The 19,133-nt window shown below is 33.8% G+C and overlaps 1 protein-coding gene across 16 annotated transcripts in view; it reads left to right on the top strand.

The window, feature by feature from the left end:
- Positions 1-19,133, top strand: part of RALYL (RALY RNA binding protein like) — a 707,896-nt gene that overhangs the window by 313,268 nt on the left and 375,495 nt on the right. For 15 of the 16 annotated variants that reach the window (XR_013367029.1, XR_013367028.1, XM_077876403.1 and 12 more), the window contains one exon: positions 17,949-18,227. Coding sequence is in view for 14 of the 16 variants with exons in the window: in XM_077876410.1 (XP_077732536.1) it covers positions 17,949-18,227 (279 nt within the window). In the remaining 2 variants the exon portion in view is untranslated. Of the gene's footprint in view, positions 1-11,935; positions 12,048-17,948; positions 18,228-19,133 lie in introns of those variants that run through there. The other variant, XM_077876407.1, reaches the window with a different exon arrangement.

Below are 19,133 nucleotides of genomic sequence, written 5' to 3'. Positions count from 1 at the left end.
CATTAAGCACGTAGGGTTTTTGTTTGCCACTTTTGCTGCTCTGTAACGCAAGAGATAAGCTCAGGTGACTTAACAGGTATGGGAGGTTTCTTTTACCTTCCAGGGGTAGGGCCCAGCATGTGTTTGGCACAAAGATGGCCTTACCCTGTGTTCGTACAGGTGAGCTCTAGCTAATGACTTTAAAGACTATTGTGGACAGATAAAAGCAATTTGTTTGAATGTGTATTTCACAGTATTTATTAGGTCTTGATGACAGTACATATTTACAATTAGCTCAAAGAGTTTTTGCTCTGGCAGGCCTTGTGTACGATGCTAATCCTTTCTGAAGGAGGAAAATTAAGGACATATTTCACCAGTTGATACCTGGCAGTAGATTAATGACTGGCATTTCTAAGACCGTGTGTCAAAGAATTTAAATAAACACTTGTTAACTTGATGCATTAGCGTCAATGTGTTCTTTTCGCTATCATTGTAAAGGGAAATGATTCAGAAAAAAAAATTAAAGGAAGGCATGTTAGACACATGAAAAGGTCTTATAGTACTTCAGAAACACTAGTTTTTAAGATTATTATCCTTCAGAATAACATTTTAGTACCAGGTTCATACACCTTGGGAAGAAAATAAGATCCTCTAATTCATGAGCAAGGTTAAACACTTTTCCATGTACTTGAGACCCTCACTAAAATAACAAGTGAGTTAATCCGTGATTTATACTAATATGCATCACAAAGAAAAGGAGTGTTGTATAACATCAGAGCTGAAGTAGGTGTGAGCTGGCCTAAGACCCAGCCCTTTAGCTATATGATCATTATTACCGAACATCTTAGCCTTAGCTGCTTTCCGTGTAAATGGCGCCAGTAGTACAAGTCCCATCTATATCACAATATCATTATAAGAATCAGCGATATAATGATAGTTAAGCATTTTTGTGAGCTTTGAATTGCTATATAAATACAAAACATAATTTAAATACAAAATCTTGGAAGGGATGGTAGTGCAACAGGTATGGTGATTGTTAACATTTATTAAATTAGTACTATATGCTAAGTACTATACAAATCTATATTTTTTAAAGCTGAATCTCTCAAAGTTTTACTTGTGATCGGATTTTATCTCATAAAAAGTATAACCCATTCTACTCTACTAGTAAGAAATCAAGAATCCAAAGAAACTAAGCATTTTGCCTTAGTTCATGACTCTTAGGCCACTGCTAGTTTTATTATAACAGGCTGATGATGCATTTTAAAAGATTGATCTTTTCAACCTAGGTAGATATATTTTATAGAATTTAAGGGTTACTTATACCCAGATTTTTAAAGTAGGATAAATATCCATGAACATGGAAATGAACATGATAATGACTGTATTTCTTAACTAAATTTGGGATTACAAAAATATTTTTCTACTTATATATTTGCTTGCCTTGCAGAAAAAAATATACATACCATGTTGATTACATGTATACTATATCATAAAATAGATATAGACAATATTTTTAAAACAATAGAATGCATTGTTTGCTACAGTTTAGAAAGGTCTGGGGTCATCTGCCTGGATGGACATATCAACACATCATTTGAAGTTTGGATCGCCGGGGTGGATATTAGTGCCTTAGTGTGATACTTCATGATCTGAGAAGATCTCAGAATGAAGGGATAACCTTCAATTAAGTGCAGTTGAGTTCCTCTGATTCCTTGTCTAATCCTCTAGTATTAAAATTTTGAAATGTGTTGTGCAGCTGTCTAAGAAGTAATAGCATGATGGAGTGGAACCGAGGCAGACATTGGTCTGAATCCAGACTCCACTATTGGACAAGTTAGCTCCCATGTGCATAATTTTATCAAGTCAGTAGAAGGCGGGTAAGACTACCTTGCTTGCTGTATTTTTGAATTCAGTGATAACTTATGAACCATCTAGGAAAGCATTGACAAATATCGGAGCCCACCAGAGGGCAACTGTTAATAACCCAACAGGTAACTGGCAGGAGGTAGTCTACCTAAAATCTTGATGGTCCTCTTGTTTGTTTGTTTTGTTTTTTACTTGGATGCTCTTTCATTTCCTCTTCTTAATTTCCAGGCGTCTGAAAGGTTTTCATCCTTCTGGTTGTTAGTTTTAGCTTTGAACTCGGTCTCGCACTGTCATTTCTCTGCTTAGAGGTTATTAGTTCTGACCAATCTACCCAACTTAGATTATGCCTCTTCCTTGTCTTGGCACACTGTCTACATGTGCAGGACAAAACAAGTGTAACCCCTGACATTGTTGAAATATAGCTATTTTAAGTGTTTAAAATGCACATAATGACTAAAGGTAATAAGGATTTGTTTTTCATTGTCTTTTAGTGAAGTAACTTACCAGGCAGAGAGTTAGTATTTAGCAAATGATGGTGTCTGTCAAGATATGGCTGTTGATTCTCACCGTGCACAAACTCATGATCTTGGGACATTTCCTGAAAATTCTTCTTTGATATTTGATATCAGGAAATATAATATCTTGATACATTTAAATAAATTTCTGATGCTTCAGTTTTTTAAATTTATGCATATATTCTATAATTAACTTTCATGTTGATAAGTGGTATAAAATAAATTCCTTGTCTCAAAATATAAAATACTAGATATAAAAGTTATCTAATATAAGTTCCTTCTTTGAAGATAGGAAACACCCGTGTGTGACACTCACCTGGATTTTCACACTCATTTTAGCTTTACAAAATGAGGAAGAACAATGTTTCTTTTATTTTTTTTATAGATTTTATTTATTTATTCATGAGAATACACAGAGAGGAGAGAGAGAGGCAGAGACACGGGCAGAGGGAGAAGCAGGCTCCATGCAGGGAGCCCGACGTGGAACTCGATCCCAGGACTCCAGGATCAGGCCCTGGGCTGAAGGCGGCGCTAAACCCCTGAGCCACCTGGGCAGCCCACAATGTTTCTTTTAAAAATAATAGTGTACTTAGGAACTTGCTATCATTGAAGAGTCGTAATAACTATTAGTGACTTAAAGTCTTTTGAATGTTAGGTTTTGTTGGATCTCCAGTGTTTTTAAAATTTAAGAGTGCACATCAGTTTTGTCTCAAGGATACACATTAAGTGCCCTCAGCCCAAATTCTTAGCAGACTTTGTGTGGTGTGTGGATCGTGGCCTAAAGACATGGGTCACCCCAGAAAGAGCCAGGTTTCGCAGTTGCTTGTATCATTATAAATGAGGAATTACACTGGAGAGCCGTTAGAGTTCTAGCAGATGGTCCTCTAAAAGTGGCTGTTATATGTAAGTGTTTTATGGGAACTTAGAGATAATCAGATAACACTACAAATAATGCCTGCTGAATATGCAGTAGGTAAGAAAGTATCAACACTCTTTTAAAAATCATTTTGGCTTCTGGACTCTGAAGCCTATAAAACCTACTTATGTAGTTATAATACCTATGTTTTTCTGTATAAATCTTTGCAAAGCTGAGGTCATTACTGTTTGTTTTTATGACCCTAAGCAATACTCAGTTTTATTTTACCAAATAAACTACACAGCTATCAGCTAAACAATAGCTACATAGTGATAGCTATTATTTCTAACTATACTTTAGTAAAATACAAGCTTTTTCTTTATACAATGGAGACAGCCACTCCCCAACCAATTTTTTAAATAGCTCTTCTTTCCTTTTTGAATCTGTCGTGTTTCATAGATGCTGAAATGTTTTTGTAAAGAGGAATGTCTTTATACACAGTTTTAAAATAATGAGATCCATTCCAAATATAGAACCACATGGCCCTTAATTCAGTAGTGAGCATATATTCCTTTCAGAACTTCACAAAAATTGTGAGGATGGTTACCAATATGTACTATTAACAATAGTAGTCAAAAGTATTTCTTACATATCTTTCTCAAAATTGTGCTTTTTCTTTCCAGAAATATGATAATTCCTTCTAGAGTGTATTCCAGCCTATTTGGTTTACATATATTTAATGTACATAGGCTCTTCTATTTGAGTTAGATGGTGGGTTGTGCCAGAAAAGCTATGAATATATATTTGCAAATGCACGTATTTATTCTATATATGCAAAGGCAGTGATTATACAGTATATATGTACAGAGATGGAATATATATGTACCAAGATGGAATAGATTTTTCAGTTGACACAAGAAGGGAAAAACATATTTCTTGCCCATGAGTATGACAGAGCCTTTTAGAAATGTTAACCTGTCAGACTTTCTCCTCCAACAGAATCTCTGGCTGCTTCTATCAGGAATTTTGGCCACCAATAAAATTCATCATGCAGTCATTGAAAGCAATGGATTTACCAATTAATACTGTCTTGTAAAATTATCTCAAAATTATTTTAAAAATCAAATTGTTATTTGCATGGCTGAGAAGTTGGAGTAGTAGTGTTGATGTAGATGTATGTATTTAAATCAAACTAATAATATCAATAAGAACCAAAAAGAATAGTAGACATTTGTCCACCCATTCGTTCATTTTAAACATTTCACTTACAAATTTAAATGAATTTAAGAAGAGTTAAGCATCTAATGTGTTCAAAATCCTGAGCTAAATTATATAAAACAGTGTTAAACTGTATATTTTAGACATTTGTATATTTATATACATGCGTTATTTATATATACGTATACATATAATGTATAATATACATCATCTCTGCATTTAACTTAGTAAGAAAATAAGAGCTACATGAAAGGATAGATAAAGATCATAAGTAGCTCACTTTACTTTTACATATTTCTCACTAAAATTATGTATAAAATCAAATGAACGAATTTATCCCTCCTTGCCAAATTTCGTATAACCCATTGACCAGAGATTTAAATATCTTAAATGAAACAATAGCCCAAAGAATCTGTTGTGTTGTTTATATTTTGTACCTACATGATCTCTCAGCAGTATAGTTTGAAATTTTTTAAGTAATAACATATTCTGAGAAAAATTTGTAGGTGGAATTTGTTTTGAAACCCTTCAGTGACTACACTATTGAACCAAATATATTTAAAGTATACAAATGTATAAAATAGACACTTCTAATAAAAGACATTAACTGTAAGACAAAGACTCTATAAAGAGGAGACTCAACACCATTGTCTACTTTTCAAATATCAGCTTCCCAGTGTATCTAGTCCCCGGGAGGATATCTCAGTGCAGATTGTCTCCCTATCCAGGGTGGGGTTCTCTCCAGATGTAATTTTCATCTTGTTCTGAGAGACATAGAGCTGTTCAGGCTACATCCTGTCATGTTGCTTTAGTATAGACATTTGTAAATTACAAACCATTGCTACCAGTGTGTGTGTGTGTGTGTGTGTGTGTGTGTGTGCGTGCGCACGCGCGCAATTTACCATATGATATTAATTTCTATCTGTCTCATTACCTTGGAAGCTAAGAGCCCAATATGTCATATTTCTGAATAAATATAGCAGTCTGTGTAGAATTGGCCAATCTCTGGAGTCTGACCTTCCCAGAATATTACTCCGACAGATTATCTCATTATTTGTATCAGAATCCATAAAAATTATTTGTAGCAGTATCTCAAAAATTTCTAACAGATGTTGAAAAAGGGCCCTTGCCAATACTGAATGCTATTACCTGAGTACATGAAATGTACAGTCCAGATGAAGTTTAGATCCACATAATCATCTTGGCTCCTCTGCAACTATTGTGGGTTTCACTTGCAAAGTCAAGGACTCAAAGAGAAGATGGATGAGACATGAAAGTCATTTCTGAAAGTCTGTGTATGACCAAAATGCCAGAACTTCTATGATATCAGGTCTTCATTATGTATATGCCATTATACTCAAGGACTAGATCATAATACCAAAGGCAAGATACCTATAGAATCTCAATTGCACCATAAGTATAAGATAAATATCAACCAGGGCTGTGATGTGTCACTTGTTAATTAAAACCTCTTCAGTGTGTTGATTCACAAGAACCTCTTTTGAGAAAACGTGCTAACTTCAATATTACAGTGATTTCAGATAATATATTATAAGAAGCTTTCTCATATCTCCACCGGTCCCTGCAGAAGCAATTTGGGAAAGACCTAGTAGAAAGCACTAGAAATCAGAGTCCAAATCCAGCTCCAGAGAAGTTATCAGACAGAAAACTGAGCATCCCAGAGGTTGCGTAACTGCTTAGTTATTCATCTAGAAAGAGGCAGGGGTGGTTATACCATTCATAGGATGAAACCCAATCACAAGGCAAACTTTGAAAAATTCATCTTCTTTTTTAACTCCAGTGTAGTTAACATACAGTGTCATATTAGTTTCGGGCATACAATATAGTGACTCAACAATTCTTTTTTAAATATTTTATTTATTCATCAGATACTTAGAGAGAGAGGCAGAGACACAGGGAGAGGGAGAGGCAGGCTCCCTGTGAGGAGCCTGATGTGAGACTCAATCCCAGGACCTGAGGATCATGCCCTGAGCCAAAGGCAGACACTCAGCCACTGAGCCACCTCGGCATCCCTGTGATTCAACAGTCCTATATGTCACTCAGTGTTCTTCATGAAAAAAGCACTCTTAATCAGCTATAAAAAATGTTGTCGGAAATTTGTATCGTACCCTATAGTGCTAGTTTACAAATGTTAGAGATTCTCGTATGTATAAATCCAACCGCAGCATTCCTAAAAACGAAGATTGGTTTTTTTCACCGTCTGATAATCTATACTAGTTATGCTAATATTAAAATTTTGGAGAAAAAAAAGCTAGTAGAAAGTCTATATGGAGACTACAAATATCTAGTGAATTAAGACACTTAAGTGGCATAGTTACCTTATACCTACAGTTACTCTCTCCTTTCTATTATTTGTGGCACAAGAGCTTAACAAATCTGAACTTCTCACTAAGCTTATAAATAGGTGACGATTAATAATAACCCTATAGCTTCTATTCAGAAAAGGGCATCCATATTTCTCAATTTCTACATTTCCTGGGACTTTCTAAGGTTCTGTAGCGATTCTGCATTATGTAGCGAGGGTAGGGAAGAATTGGAATGTTTTGTGTATTGTCATAGACTGTGGCAGCAATGGGGACAGCATTTTTCCACCAAAGAGAAATTATGCTCTGAGTCAGTTATTTGCAATACCTGGATTGCTAGATGCTATCATTTATAACACTGCATCTGCATTCATAGCAGTTGAGTTTAAGGAATTTGTAAACAGGAACTTTATCTGATCTAGACATACAGTAGGCATTTTCACTATATCATTTTTATTGCTACTTAATACAACCCTAAATATTCAATTTCGTGGAGGGCAATTCACCATTGCACCTACTGTAGGGCATTTATCTATATTTCAGGAGAGCCCAGAAAACGTCGGGGGATTGGTTGTGGGATTTAAAACCTTTTACTCCAGGGCCAGTCCTCCAAAGCCACATCAGTAATGATTGAAAGTTGTTCAGCTCTGCAGGCAGTTTAGTAGCCTACATGAAATCACTTAGTGGTCCGAATTGAACTCCTGAGGGAACTGTCATAATTGACAGTTGGAACCAAGAGGACAAGAATGGAATGGACCTGTGAACTAGGAGTGAGTGAATTTCTCCTGTGGGCATGACAGTGTTTATCTTCTACAATTTAGCTTTAAGTGGCCTGAGAGTTTAAAAATGGAGAAAGATGTTTTATTCAGAGGGGGGAATATGGGGAACAGAAAGCAGTTTTATCCCAATGGACAACCAAGAAGAGTCCTCTTACTATTTTGCCGTTGCTTGCCTCATATAATACATCGATTCAAAGTGAATATTATGATGCTTTTGCTTTGAATGTCCATATTTACATTATTGAATTTTATTTATTTTATTTAAAAAAATTATTTATTCATGGGAGACACAGAGAGAAGCAGAGACATAGGCAGAGGGAGAAGCAAAGAAGGCTCCCTGCAGGGAGCACAATGAGGAACTCGATCTCAGGACCCCCTGATCACGCCTTGAGCTGAAGGAAGACGCTCAACTGCTGAGCCACCGAGGCGTCCCAAGATTATTAAATTTTATTAAAATGAACTGTAGCATACCCTTTATTATTGCATGACTTGCAGGTGAAAGTGAATAAAAGCTTATATGTTTTGTACTCTATTTTGTATTATTTCAGGGAAACTAGTTGGAGTCAATAGATTGCTGGATCTTATACATTCTGAGGAAAAATTGGCCAGAACCATCTCTGGGCATTCATAAGATACTGTGTTACTAGGATCCTGAATATAATTCTTAATATAAGTCACAGACGAAGTCATAGCAGTTTGTGTCTCTTTCTTTCTGCATAACATGAAAGTTACAGGGTGGTGAGTATTCTCGATACAGAGCCCAAATTGGTGTCTTCCTCCTGTAAGTTGAAACACTTTTCTGAAGATGATCCCAGAGGAAATGAAGGGAAAAGATAGAACCCTCTCCTAACGACTTCAAGTGACTGAATATTTAATAAGCCCATAAACCAATGGCAAGTATATAATAAGTGCTATGTGCTTATTACATATAAAGGAAGTTTTGCATAACTGCTTTTGAAATCCATTTAATGATTTATAGACCATCTTTGAAAATTCAAAATCTCTAAAATGGAACTTCTTTTAGCAATGTTTACGACAGGCATTAAAAAAGAAGGGTTATGTGACAAAGAATGAAGTGACACTGATTATTTGTTCCACACTTTATTCTGACTGTGTGGCCGTAGCCCACTAAGGGGTCTTTTCAAATAAGTCTTGGTCTTTACATGAATGTGGGTTGACCAGTCAGAAACCAAGGTAATGGGGCCTCATGGTCCACAGCCCTCTGCCAAATAATGGTTCAAAATCAGCCAGTGCGATCCATCCCTTATATCACAAAGGGCACTATCCTTGATTGACTTCTATACCCTAGTCAAGTACAAAGAGCCTAATTTTGTTGTTTCAACTCTATATAGCTCAGCCAGTCTTCCACCTAGGTCACGTTGACCAGTGGAGTTATCTTGGAAGCATAATTCCATTGCCATCTTAGACAATTTGTGGGACTGAAGGATCTATTTTGTAGAGCAGAAAGCTTTTAAGAACATCGCATGCAATAAATGTCCTAGACTTATGCCAATTTGTTCATATTCTAGAGAATTGAGTATACTTTGGGATAACTCCATGAAGTGAATACTTTTGAGTTATATCACCATATGGTTTTATCTCTTTGAATTCTTTTTGTTTTTAAAGTTGATGGCTAATTTTCCTTATTTGTAGAAATCTCACTGGAATCTTATACGTTGAATTTGGTGATAAGACAAAGGGAAAATGCTTACGTGATCCCTGATGTAATAGATATAACACCAGTCACAGTCTCTCTAATGTCTCAAAGAAAGTTTGTTTCATTTTGTGGAAACTCCAAACACAAGTAGATTCTTACTCTTGGGTGATGTGAACTTCTAGGGACTAAATTATGTCCTTTCAAAATTCATATATTGAAGCCCTAACCCCTGGCATGACATTATTTAATGATGAGATGTTAGGGGACTGATTAGGTTTAGGTGAGATCATGAAGGTTCCCATGATGCGGTTGGTATCCTAAGAAGAGGGAGAGAGGTCCGAGCTCACTCTCTCTTTCTACCATGTGAATTAAGACAAAGAGAGGTGGTGGCCTTCTATAAGCCAGGAAGAGAGCTCCTACGGGGAACTGAATCAGTTGGCACTTTGACCTTTGACTTCTAGCCTTTAGAAGCATGAGAAATAAATGTCTGTAGTTTAAACCACCCAGGCTGTAGTATTTTGTTATATCAGCCCAAGTCGACTACTACAGGGGGGAAGAAAGGAGTTGAAACTCATTATCTGTACCCTACTTTACTGTTGCTACTCGGCCTGGCTTAACCAGTGTCTTTCAGATTGATCATGATTCACACATGGATGTGTCTGACCTCTCATGAACCCGGGTGATGGTCTCTTTAGACCAGAACCCTCTGCCAAACGATGGTTAGATCTGCTGCAGCTTCTTAAGCACTTTGCCAGAGGTGGCTTAACATTTATCACTACTCCTTATTTCTAAAATTTCAATCATTTACTAATTTAGATTTTCCAAAATAATTTTAAATCAGTTTAACACAGAGGTTGATTAATATTTCAAGTTCTTAACTAAGTTCAAAATGTTGACTCACTAATACTCATTGATTTCCAATTTATAGTTACAATAACTAATGCAAAATGGCTACTTTTTTGTCACTACAGTTGTTACATTATTTATATCTATATATTTATTTGTTTTTGCTCTCCTTTCAACTACTTAATCTTAATTACCAGAATAAAAGTACTTGTTTCTTAGTAGTTAATGGTTCTATTCCAAACTAATCACTACTATTAAGGTATTTTGGCTAGAATTGTTTGCTTTACAAAATTAATGCCATTCTTATTTTTATAGTTATTTTTTTTATTGCTTACAATAATTTTATAAATTTTTATGTTCTGCTTTGAACTGTGGAATGAAATACTATTATTTGGCACACCTGGGAGGCCCAGTGGTTGAGCATCTGCCTTTAGCTCAGGTCGTGATCCTGAGGTCCTGGGATGGAGACACGCATCGGGCTTCCTGCAGGGAGCCTGCCTCTCCCTCTGCCTATGTCTCTGCCTCTCTCTGTGTATCTCTCATGAATAAATAATTAAAATCTTTAAAAAAAGGGAAAATAAATACTATTATTTGCCTAATTTTTAAGACCTTCTATATCCCAGTAAGTGGCATTTTAAGCCATTTTTCTTCCTAAATTATCTCATATTAATTTTCTATGAAATTTATTATATCATTTTTATTATCAGTGAGTGATTATTAAAAGCGAATTATTTTATATCTTTAAATCTTTTTACACACAAAAACTAGGAGTTAAAAGGAAAATGGAAACTGGGTTTCTTGGTTCTGAAAGGGTGGTATTGCCACAATATTACACTCAGTGTTTGAGGTACCGAGTTTAAAAAAAAAAAGTTTTATAAAGAATACATTGATGTGACTACAATTCACGTGTTTGCAAAACTTAATGAGAAGGAAGTTTCATTTTTTTAAAAGATTTTATTTATTTATTCATGAGGGACAGAGAGAGAGAGAAGCAGAGACATAGGCAGAGGGAGAAGCAGGCTCGCCATAGGGAGCCTGATGTGAAACTTGATCCCAGGACCCTGGGCTCATGATGTGAGCCAAGGGCAGAAGCTCACCACTGAGCCACCCAGGTGCCCTGGAAGTTTCATTTTTGCTCTGAATGTTATTCATAGTTGTAGTAACTGAATTGCAATACTGTGATAGAAGGGCTGCTGAAAGTTAAATATTTTAATACTGTTTTTAATTTCTTTATAATCAACAGTTAATTTTTTATAAACATTGAACATATACTATGTAGTATTAATTATTAAAATATGTATACTTAATATTAATTAATATTAATTAATTAATATTAATTAATATTAATAAAATATGTAGGCTTAACAAAGTATACATTTAACAAAGAAATCAGAATAATATTTTTATTATATTTTTAAATAATAATGACTTTGCTGATATGCCTGGGAAGCTCCAAACGCTAATTCATTTTTTTTCTGAGTACAAGAGAATTCTGTTTCCATTTTTAGCTAGTGACAATCTAGCTAAGCCCTTAAACTTCATTTACTTCATCTCAGAGAATAGGATATCCATTTCTTATTTCATTTATGGTCTGTTCGCCCATTCTTCCCATTCAACCTAATGAATCAGAAAATATTTTGAAAATAGTACTTAGGGAAGAGCTGGAAGGCATCAAATTATTTTGAGTGTATTAACAGCCAATACAGGTGGGAGTAGAAAGCTGCTTAAAGTCTCTAGAAAATAGCTGAGTATTGATAACTAAATTACAGTGTTTTTTCTTTCATATTTGACCAGGAAATTTTAGTATTTGAAAGTTGTCCTAAAAAAAAAAAAAAAAAAAGAAAGAAAGAAAGAAAGAAAGAAAGAAAAAGAAAGAAAGAAGAAAGAAAGAAAGAAAGAAAGAAAGTTTTCCTTCCTAAATTTGTCATTGTTTATCTGAGATATGTTTGTGATCTTAAAGAATTGGAAACAAGCTAAATGCTCATCAAGAGAATGAAGAAAATGGTATATAGCTTATTAGTATTTGACTGTTCAATATCCAATAAGATGATTTAATAGCATAATAAAATGAGTGTTGAAATAGTAAGTAATGGCAATTGGTATGTAGATTGATGACTTTTTTTTTTCTAATTTGCAACTCATTTTCTTCTAAGTACTGGAAAGAAATGACAACCCACAAAATTTTAACAGTAAATATCTTCAGATTAGAATTACTTTTTTTCCTTCATTTGTATATATTTCCCTTCATATGTACATATTCCCTAACATATTTACTTTTATAATGCTAGCTTTGGCTTATTTCAGGAAGTAGTTTGAGATTTAAGACTTAAATATTCACTATAATTATAATGTCTTTCTTTATGAATGATAGAGATATCATCACATGGACTTGATTTTCTGAAGATTTTTCACAAAATAGTGTTTATGCAATATTATGGATTCTATTGAAGAACTGTCTCTCACTGCCCTGGTAGATATGTTATGTCTTCCTAAACTGTGGATGGTTTTCTGAAGAATAAATTTCAGACTTTTTGGGGGGACCTTCTTATGCTTTATTTTGTCCAAGAAGAGATGCTTAGGGATCCCTGGGTGGCGCAGCGGTTTGGTGCCTGCCTTTGGCCCAGGGCGCGATCCTGGAGACCCAGGATCAAGTCCCACGTCGGGCTCCCAGTGCATGGAGTCTGCTTCTCCCTCTGCCTATGTCTCTGCCTCTCTCTCTCTCTCTCTCTCTCTCTGTGACTATCATAAATAAATAAAAATTAAAAAAAAGAAGAGATGCTTAAATAAATCAGTTATTTCAGTTCAGTGTTTCCCTTTTTAGAATTATAAATCTAAGCAGTTTTATACCAACTTTTTAAATGGAAAAAACATTCAAGTACATTTAGATGAGTTACAAGTATTTGGAAAATGACTGTCCTCTTTTGAATGCTAAGAAATTAACGAACTGTATGCTAACTGAATTTTTGTAATGTCCTTTAATGATGAATTCGGATATCTTCTAATTCAAGAAGTCTTCTCTGGTCTTCTCAATTAGATAGGATCTTTCTTTTCAGAAATTACAACTTTAGTTTTGTAAATCTTGCAGCATTTGCAAGGTTTTACCGTATATTATAGGACTTATTTGAGTACTAGCTCTAGATTTTAACAGATTATAACATTTAGGGTATGATATTTTTTCCTTATTCATTTTTGTGTTCCTTTCATTTTTTTCCTAGGCTTTTAAATATAGCATGAATTACTATTGTTGGCTGACTTTCTTGAGTATTTGTATATTTCATGCTGTTATTGTTTTTTTTTTTTCAGTATGAGTGTCTAAGTAAATCTCAAATTTAGGTTGGAAATTAGAACCATGAACTCAAGAGAAGAATAGAATTTACTGCCATGTTAATCTTGTCTCCAAAATTATTTTCTCTTTAGTAAATTTTAATGTTGTCTTTAACAATTAACATATCCCTCTTAGATTCAAGGGTAGAAATCTCCTTTGAAGACAGATGAAAAGCTTTTGACTATTCTAAACATAGTTTTTATGATTTTATAGAGTATTCACCTTCTGAGTGTGGTATTTTCAGACTGAAAACCCTACTCTTAAGTTAGTCTTCATATGGCAACTGTTTAATTTTTTTACTTGTTCTTCTCAAATACATCTAATACCATCATATTTTCTGTAAACTTCTGGGACCAAAAGCATACTACATAATATGTAAATAACCAAATTTCTTCTGATTTATAGAGTAAATCTCTATATTTTTAGATGACCAGAGTCCTGTTAGCTTTTTGGGGGTACAGAAACCCATTAAAATATCACTTTAATATCAACTAAGTAAAATTAAAAATTCAGTGCCTCACTCATACTGGCAACCTTCATAAACACTTAACACTAACTCCATTCCAACTTCTAGCTTAAAAGCAGAGAGACACGTTCTAGGATTAGTTGCATTTTCACCAAAAAATTCATTTTTCTCTTGTCATTTGTTTTGTAGCTATAACATCTCCTTGATTGTTCTTCTTACAATGTAAGCATTTTTCCAGTGCCTCAGAGCTCCTTGATTTTTCTTTTTATCAGTGGTTTTTAGGAATTTGTTTATGATGTGTCTGGGTTTCTTTGTGTTTATTCTGATTAGAATTCAGTGAGATTCTTGGATCTGTGGGATGATATAATTTTCGTCAAATTAGGAAGGATTTTGGCTATTGTTCTTTTGAATATCTTTACCCTTGTGAGACTCCACATATATGTATATTAAATAAATTTCATATAACTTACTGAGGCCCTGCTTAATGTTTTTTTAGTGTTTTATCTCTGTGTTACATTTTGGATATTCATTATTTCTACAACTTCAAATTCACAGATCTGTTTTTATGCAGATTCTTATCACCTGTAATATCCATTAAGTATATATTTTTATTTTAAACCTAATTTTCATCTGTGGATGTACTCTTTGATTCTTTTATATATATATATATATATATATATATATATATTTATTTATTTGTTTGTTTATTTATTTATTTATTTATTTATTTATTTATTTATTTATATAATTAATCTTCTTTCCGGTTGTGGGTCATATTTTCCAATTCATAAGATCTCTAGGAATTTTTTTTTAAGATTGTATTAATTTGTTTGACAGAGAGAGCCTGAGAGCACAAGTAAGGGGAGTAGCAGAAGGAAAGGAGAAGCAGGCTTCCCAATGAGCAGGGAGCCTGATGCAGGGCTCAATCCCAAGACCCTGGGATCTTGACTTGTTCTGAAAGCAGACACTTAATCGACTGAGCCTTTCAGGTGCCCCAGGTCTCTAGGAATTTTTGCTTGGATATTGAAAATTTTGTATTTCATGTTGTTGAGTGTCTAAGTTTTATTTTTTTAAAGAATTATTGTACCTTGCTCTGGTAGACATTTAGATTGGTTTTGGTTTAGTTTGATCATCTTGAGACTTGTTTTTAAATTTTGTTAGGGTAATCCCAGAGTACCTGTTACTGTAAGGGATCATTTATCCCCACTACTAAGGCCTGGTCATTCTGATATCTGAACTTCATGCTCAGGGGGCCAGTTGGACACTCCACTGTTGATGATAGGAACCAGGATGATTCTCTGTCTTTTATGGGTCTGGAAACTCATAGCTTTCAAATAAATTTTTAAACAGCCTCATAAAAGTCACCTTTCACATGCATATTCTAGGAACCAACATAGACTCAAAGGATCCCTAAGACTATTTCTGGAATTTTTTGTATAATTGTCTTCTTTCTTGAAATCTGCCTCACAAATTCCTGTATCCTCAGACTTCTTGAACTCTAATTTCTGTTGCCTCAACTCAGTTAGGTAGCTGTTTCTACTTTCATATACACACATATGTCTGCCCACACACACATACACACAAACACACACACATATCTCAGCCTTATGACCTGAAATATGTTTCTTTTCTCTAAGATGTCATGGCTCTGCAATGCCTGTGGTTTAATGTCTGAAAACAGTTGTTTCATCTATATTAGCCTAGTTTTCTGGTTTTTGGAGTCGAGAAAGTTAAAACCCTCGTTATTCTATCATGTCTGAAAGTGAAATCCTTCAACTGATTGAAGATTCATGTATAGAGAAGTACAAGCTAAATATTACACTAGGAATTAAGACAGTTCTGCAGAGAATGTTGAAATGTTAATGACAAAACTCTATTATTATAAATACTGAAAGAAACTCTCAAGTAATCTTATGTGAGAGAGTAGATACATATAGACTTTAAGATGTTTAAGAGTCAATAAGTAGAATTACATAGTTGGCAACCAGGATTTACAGTTTTGAGAGTCATTTGCATAGAGGAAAAGGATGAAGTCAGAGAGGGCATGTTGCTATTTACAGTGAGAAGTCTAGTGCAGCTGTGTCTTCGTCTTAAATTTGACTCGGGGTCATTATCAAAGGCAGACCACTGGGCTCTATCAACCATGGGTCTGACCCAATGTAACAGTTCTTGAGTTTGCATTTTAACCAGTTCATTCCTCTTTAGGAAATAAAACATCAACCTAGGAATTGTTTATTATTGAAAGTAATTCCATGATATTTCTAAAAATACTGATCACATAAGAGCAAAAAGAAAATAGTAGTATTTCTATGGATTGCATTATTGATGTTAGCCTGGAGTAATAAGAAAGATAAGAGATTCTGGAGACCCCAAAATGGATCTTTAGTGTATTTTTCCCTTTCATTGTGATTAAAATACACAAAATTATATGAGGAAGCTAAATATTTGTTTAAAATACGTATGTACACCTTGATTTTTCTTTTTTCAATTGATTCTCAGAGCATTTGTCTTGAGGTATGCAATAGCTCACACTGCAAAATAAAAAAAAAAAAATCAACTTTCCTTTAACCCTAACCTTGAATAATTCATAAAGCAACCACCTAAATCTAATTAAACGGAAACAAAAAAACGGCAGCAATATAATCCTTGATTTTAATGATGCCATGCTATTACTTTTTATGTAATATCTAAATGTTTATGAACTCAACCTTCATTATAAAGAGTTATGTATAGTGTTGACTGTCCAATATTTAGTAAAATTTTAATAATCCAAGGTGTGATCATTAACAACCTAATTTGAAACATTTTTATGTTATTTGGTTGCTCTTGATTTCAGAAGTAGCTGGTTTAAATGCATAGTGTGTACATCCTCACACATATTCAATTTACATGCCTTTAAGACTTCCACCTTAATGCTCAACTTAGAAATGTCATTAAAATTACTTTAAAAATATGTATTTATTAATTGCTTTTATAGCTATAAGGTTTTGAAATAGATCATTCATATAAAAGTGTGTGTGTATATATATTTGTATCACTGATAAAATGTATTAATTAGCTAATGTTTGACAATGATCATCAATGTCAGAGATTGTATCCTTGTTGAAATTTTAGTTTCAAAAAAAAATTTTTTAGTTTCACCATATTGGTTTTTTAAAACTAGTAGTCACTTTAGAAGAAAATGCCTGGCCAAAAACAAACAAAAAGAAAGAAAGAAAAAAGATGCTTAGTAAATATTGTTGAATAAATGAATGAATGAATTTTTAAAACCTTACAAAAATAAATCGATAAGTGCTGGAGTACGTAGAAATAAAAGTTTCATTGAGTTTAATTAAGCACAATTAAATACTCTGCCAAGCTCAGAAAACAGTTTTTAGAAATACTGGCAGTCCTTAGGCAACATAGGAACTGTTAGTTAAATGAATTAAAAATGAGTTTGAGAATAGAAATTTCAACACAGATACCCAGTCTACTAATTTGCTGATCATTGATGAAAACTAGCTACACATACTCTTTTTTTAAACCAGTATATGATATTGGTTCAGTTAAAGAGAATGTACAGAATTAACTCTATCTCTTACTTGCTTAATTATGTTTTTCTTATGTTCAATTTTTAAATTAATTTTAAACTCTTCTTCTCTTCTACAGCATTTAGTGGAAATAATTTTTAGTTTCTGAGAGAAAGGTTCTGATAATGAAATATCCAATAAATGTACTTTTTACAGAAAATGTAGATCTAAAAATGCATGCACTCAGCAATATAAGGTAACCTATTCCTCAAACTTGCTTCTGAAAAACTGATAGACTTAAAATAAAAACAGCTACAAAAGGTTTAGTCATTATACTGAATTTTGGAAAAATAAATCAAGAATTTATTTTATTCTATTTTTTTAAGAATTTATTTAAAACTGTATGCTAAGTGTTTATAAGTTTTCTTAACTGCATTCTGTAATGTAATCTTCACTTTTTATGTTATTAAATTCTCTTCTCAAGAAAATCAGGAGTAAATAGGGATTTGAGGTTACCTGGTACACTGTTGAAAAATGTTAAAAGCCAGTAGTATCCATTAAAACTAATTATTTTCCTTTTGATTATTTTTGTTTGTTTCTTCAAGGATTAAAACAAGGTGAGCCAACCATGACTGGCAAAACACAGACCAGCAATGTCACCAATAAGAATGACCCCAAGTCCATCAACTCCCGTGTTTTCATCGGCAATCTAAATACAGCCATTGTCAAGAAAGTTGACATTGAAGCCATTTTCTCGAAGTATGGAAAAATAGTTGGATGCTCAGTTCACAAAGGCTATGCATTTGTACAGTACATGAGTGAACGACATGCAAGAGCTGCAGTGGCTGGAGAAAATGCCAGGATCATTGCTGGCCAACCGCTTGGTAAGTTACGCTCACATACGGTTTTCACATGGTGTTCTAGTTTTTGCACATATCTGCATATAGTTTTACTGTTAAAAAGCTGGCACTACCGCATAATATCTATCTCTTATTTAACCAAGTATAGTGTTTGTGTATTTGTAATGTATATTATTTTCAAGTTTTCATTTTGTTTTTACATGTTTCTTATTTTCTCTATAAATTTATAAACTTGTGATCAAGTCTGCTTTGTAGTACTTGTTACCTCCATCAAGCCTAACAGGGCCAGGCAAATAAAAAATATGCATCATATTTAACTTTATTTGACTTGAAATGATATCTATCTTCCAGGAAATACTATGCCAAGTGAAATAATTACTCTGCCTTTTATACTGACAGCATTTACTCTGAGGGCTAACATATTTTCCTAACTTCCTGTTTTTATTGTTTGAAGAGAAGGGATAGAAAATAGTAAAAAGAAGTCAATCTTGAGTACTGGAAAAGGAATATAATTCACTCTTTCTTATCTAGTGTGGAATCTTGTACATCATGCCTGTGCAGTCGTGTGCAATGAATGATCAAATTTTTGAATAATGTCCAAGGATTTATAGTTTTTTTCAAAGGAAAGTAAATAATATAGTCTGAGGTAAGATGTGAATATACTTACAAGGAAATATTTCATACTAAATATGTAAATTAAAAAATAAAAATTAGTCTATTTTTCTACACGAGGGAAAAGCATAATTAATACATCAGTGATTCCTTAATGTGTGTATCTCTTAGCCTGTCCAGATTCATATTTTAGATTGATTATACAACATCTTCTCTCAGTCTTATATGCCCAGAACAAAACTCTTGATTTTTCACACCCTCGACTTCCTTCATTCCCAGGCTTCTCCATCACAGTAACTGGAACCCTCACTTAATCCA

The sequence above is a fragment of the Canis aureus genome, chromosome 28 (assembly GCF_053574225.1).
Source record: "Canis aureus isolate CA01 chromosome 28, VMU_Caureus_v.1.0, whole genome shotgun sequence".
Lineage (NCBI taxonomy): Eukaryota > Metazoa > Chordata > Mammalia > Carnivora > Canidae > Canis > Canis aureus.
The sequence above is the reverse complement of the archived record's forward strand: the minus strand, read 5'-3'. Positions and strand labels throughout refer to the sequence as shown.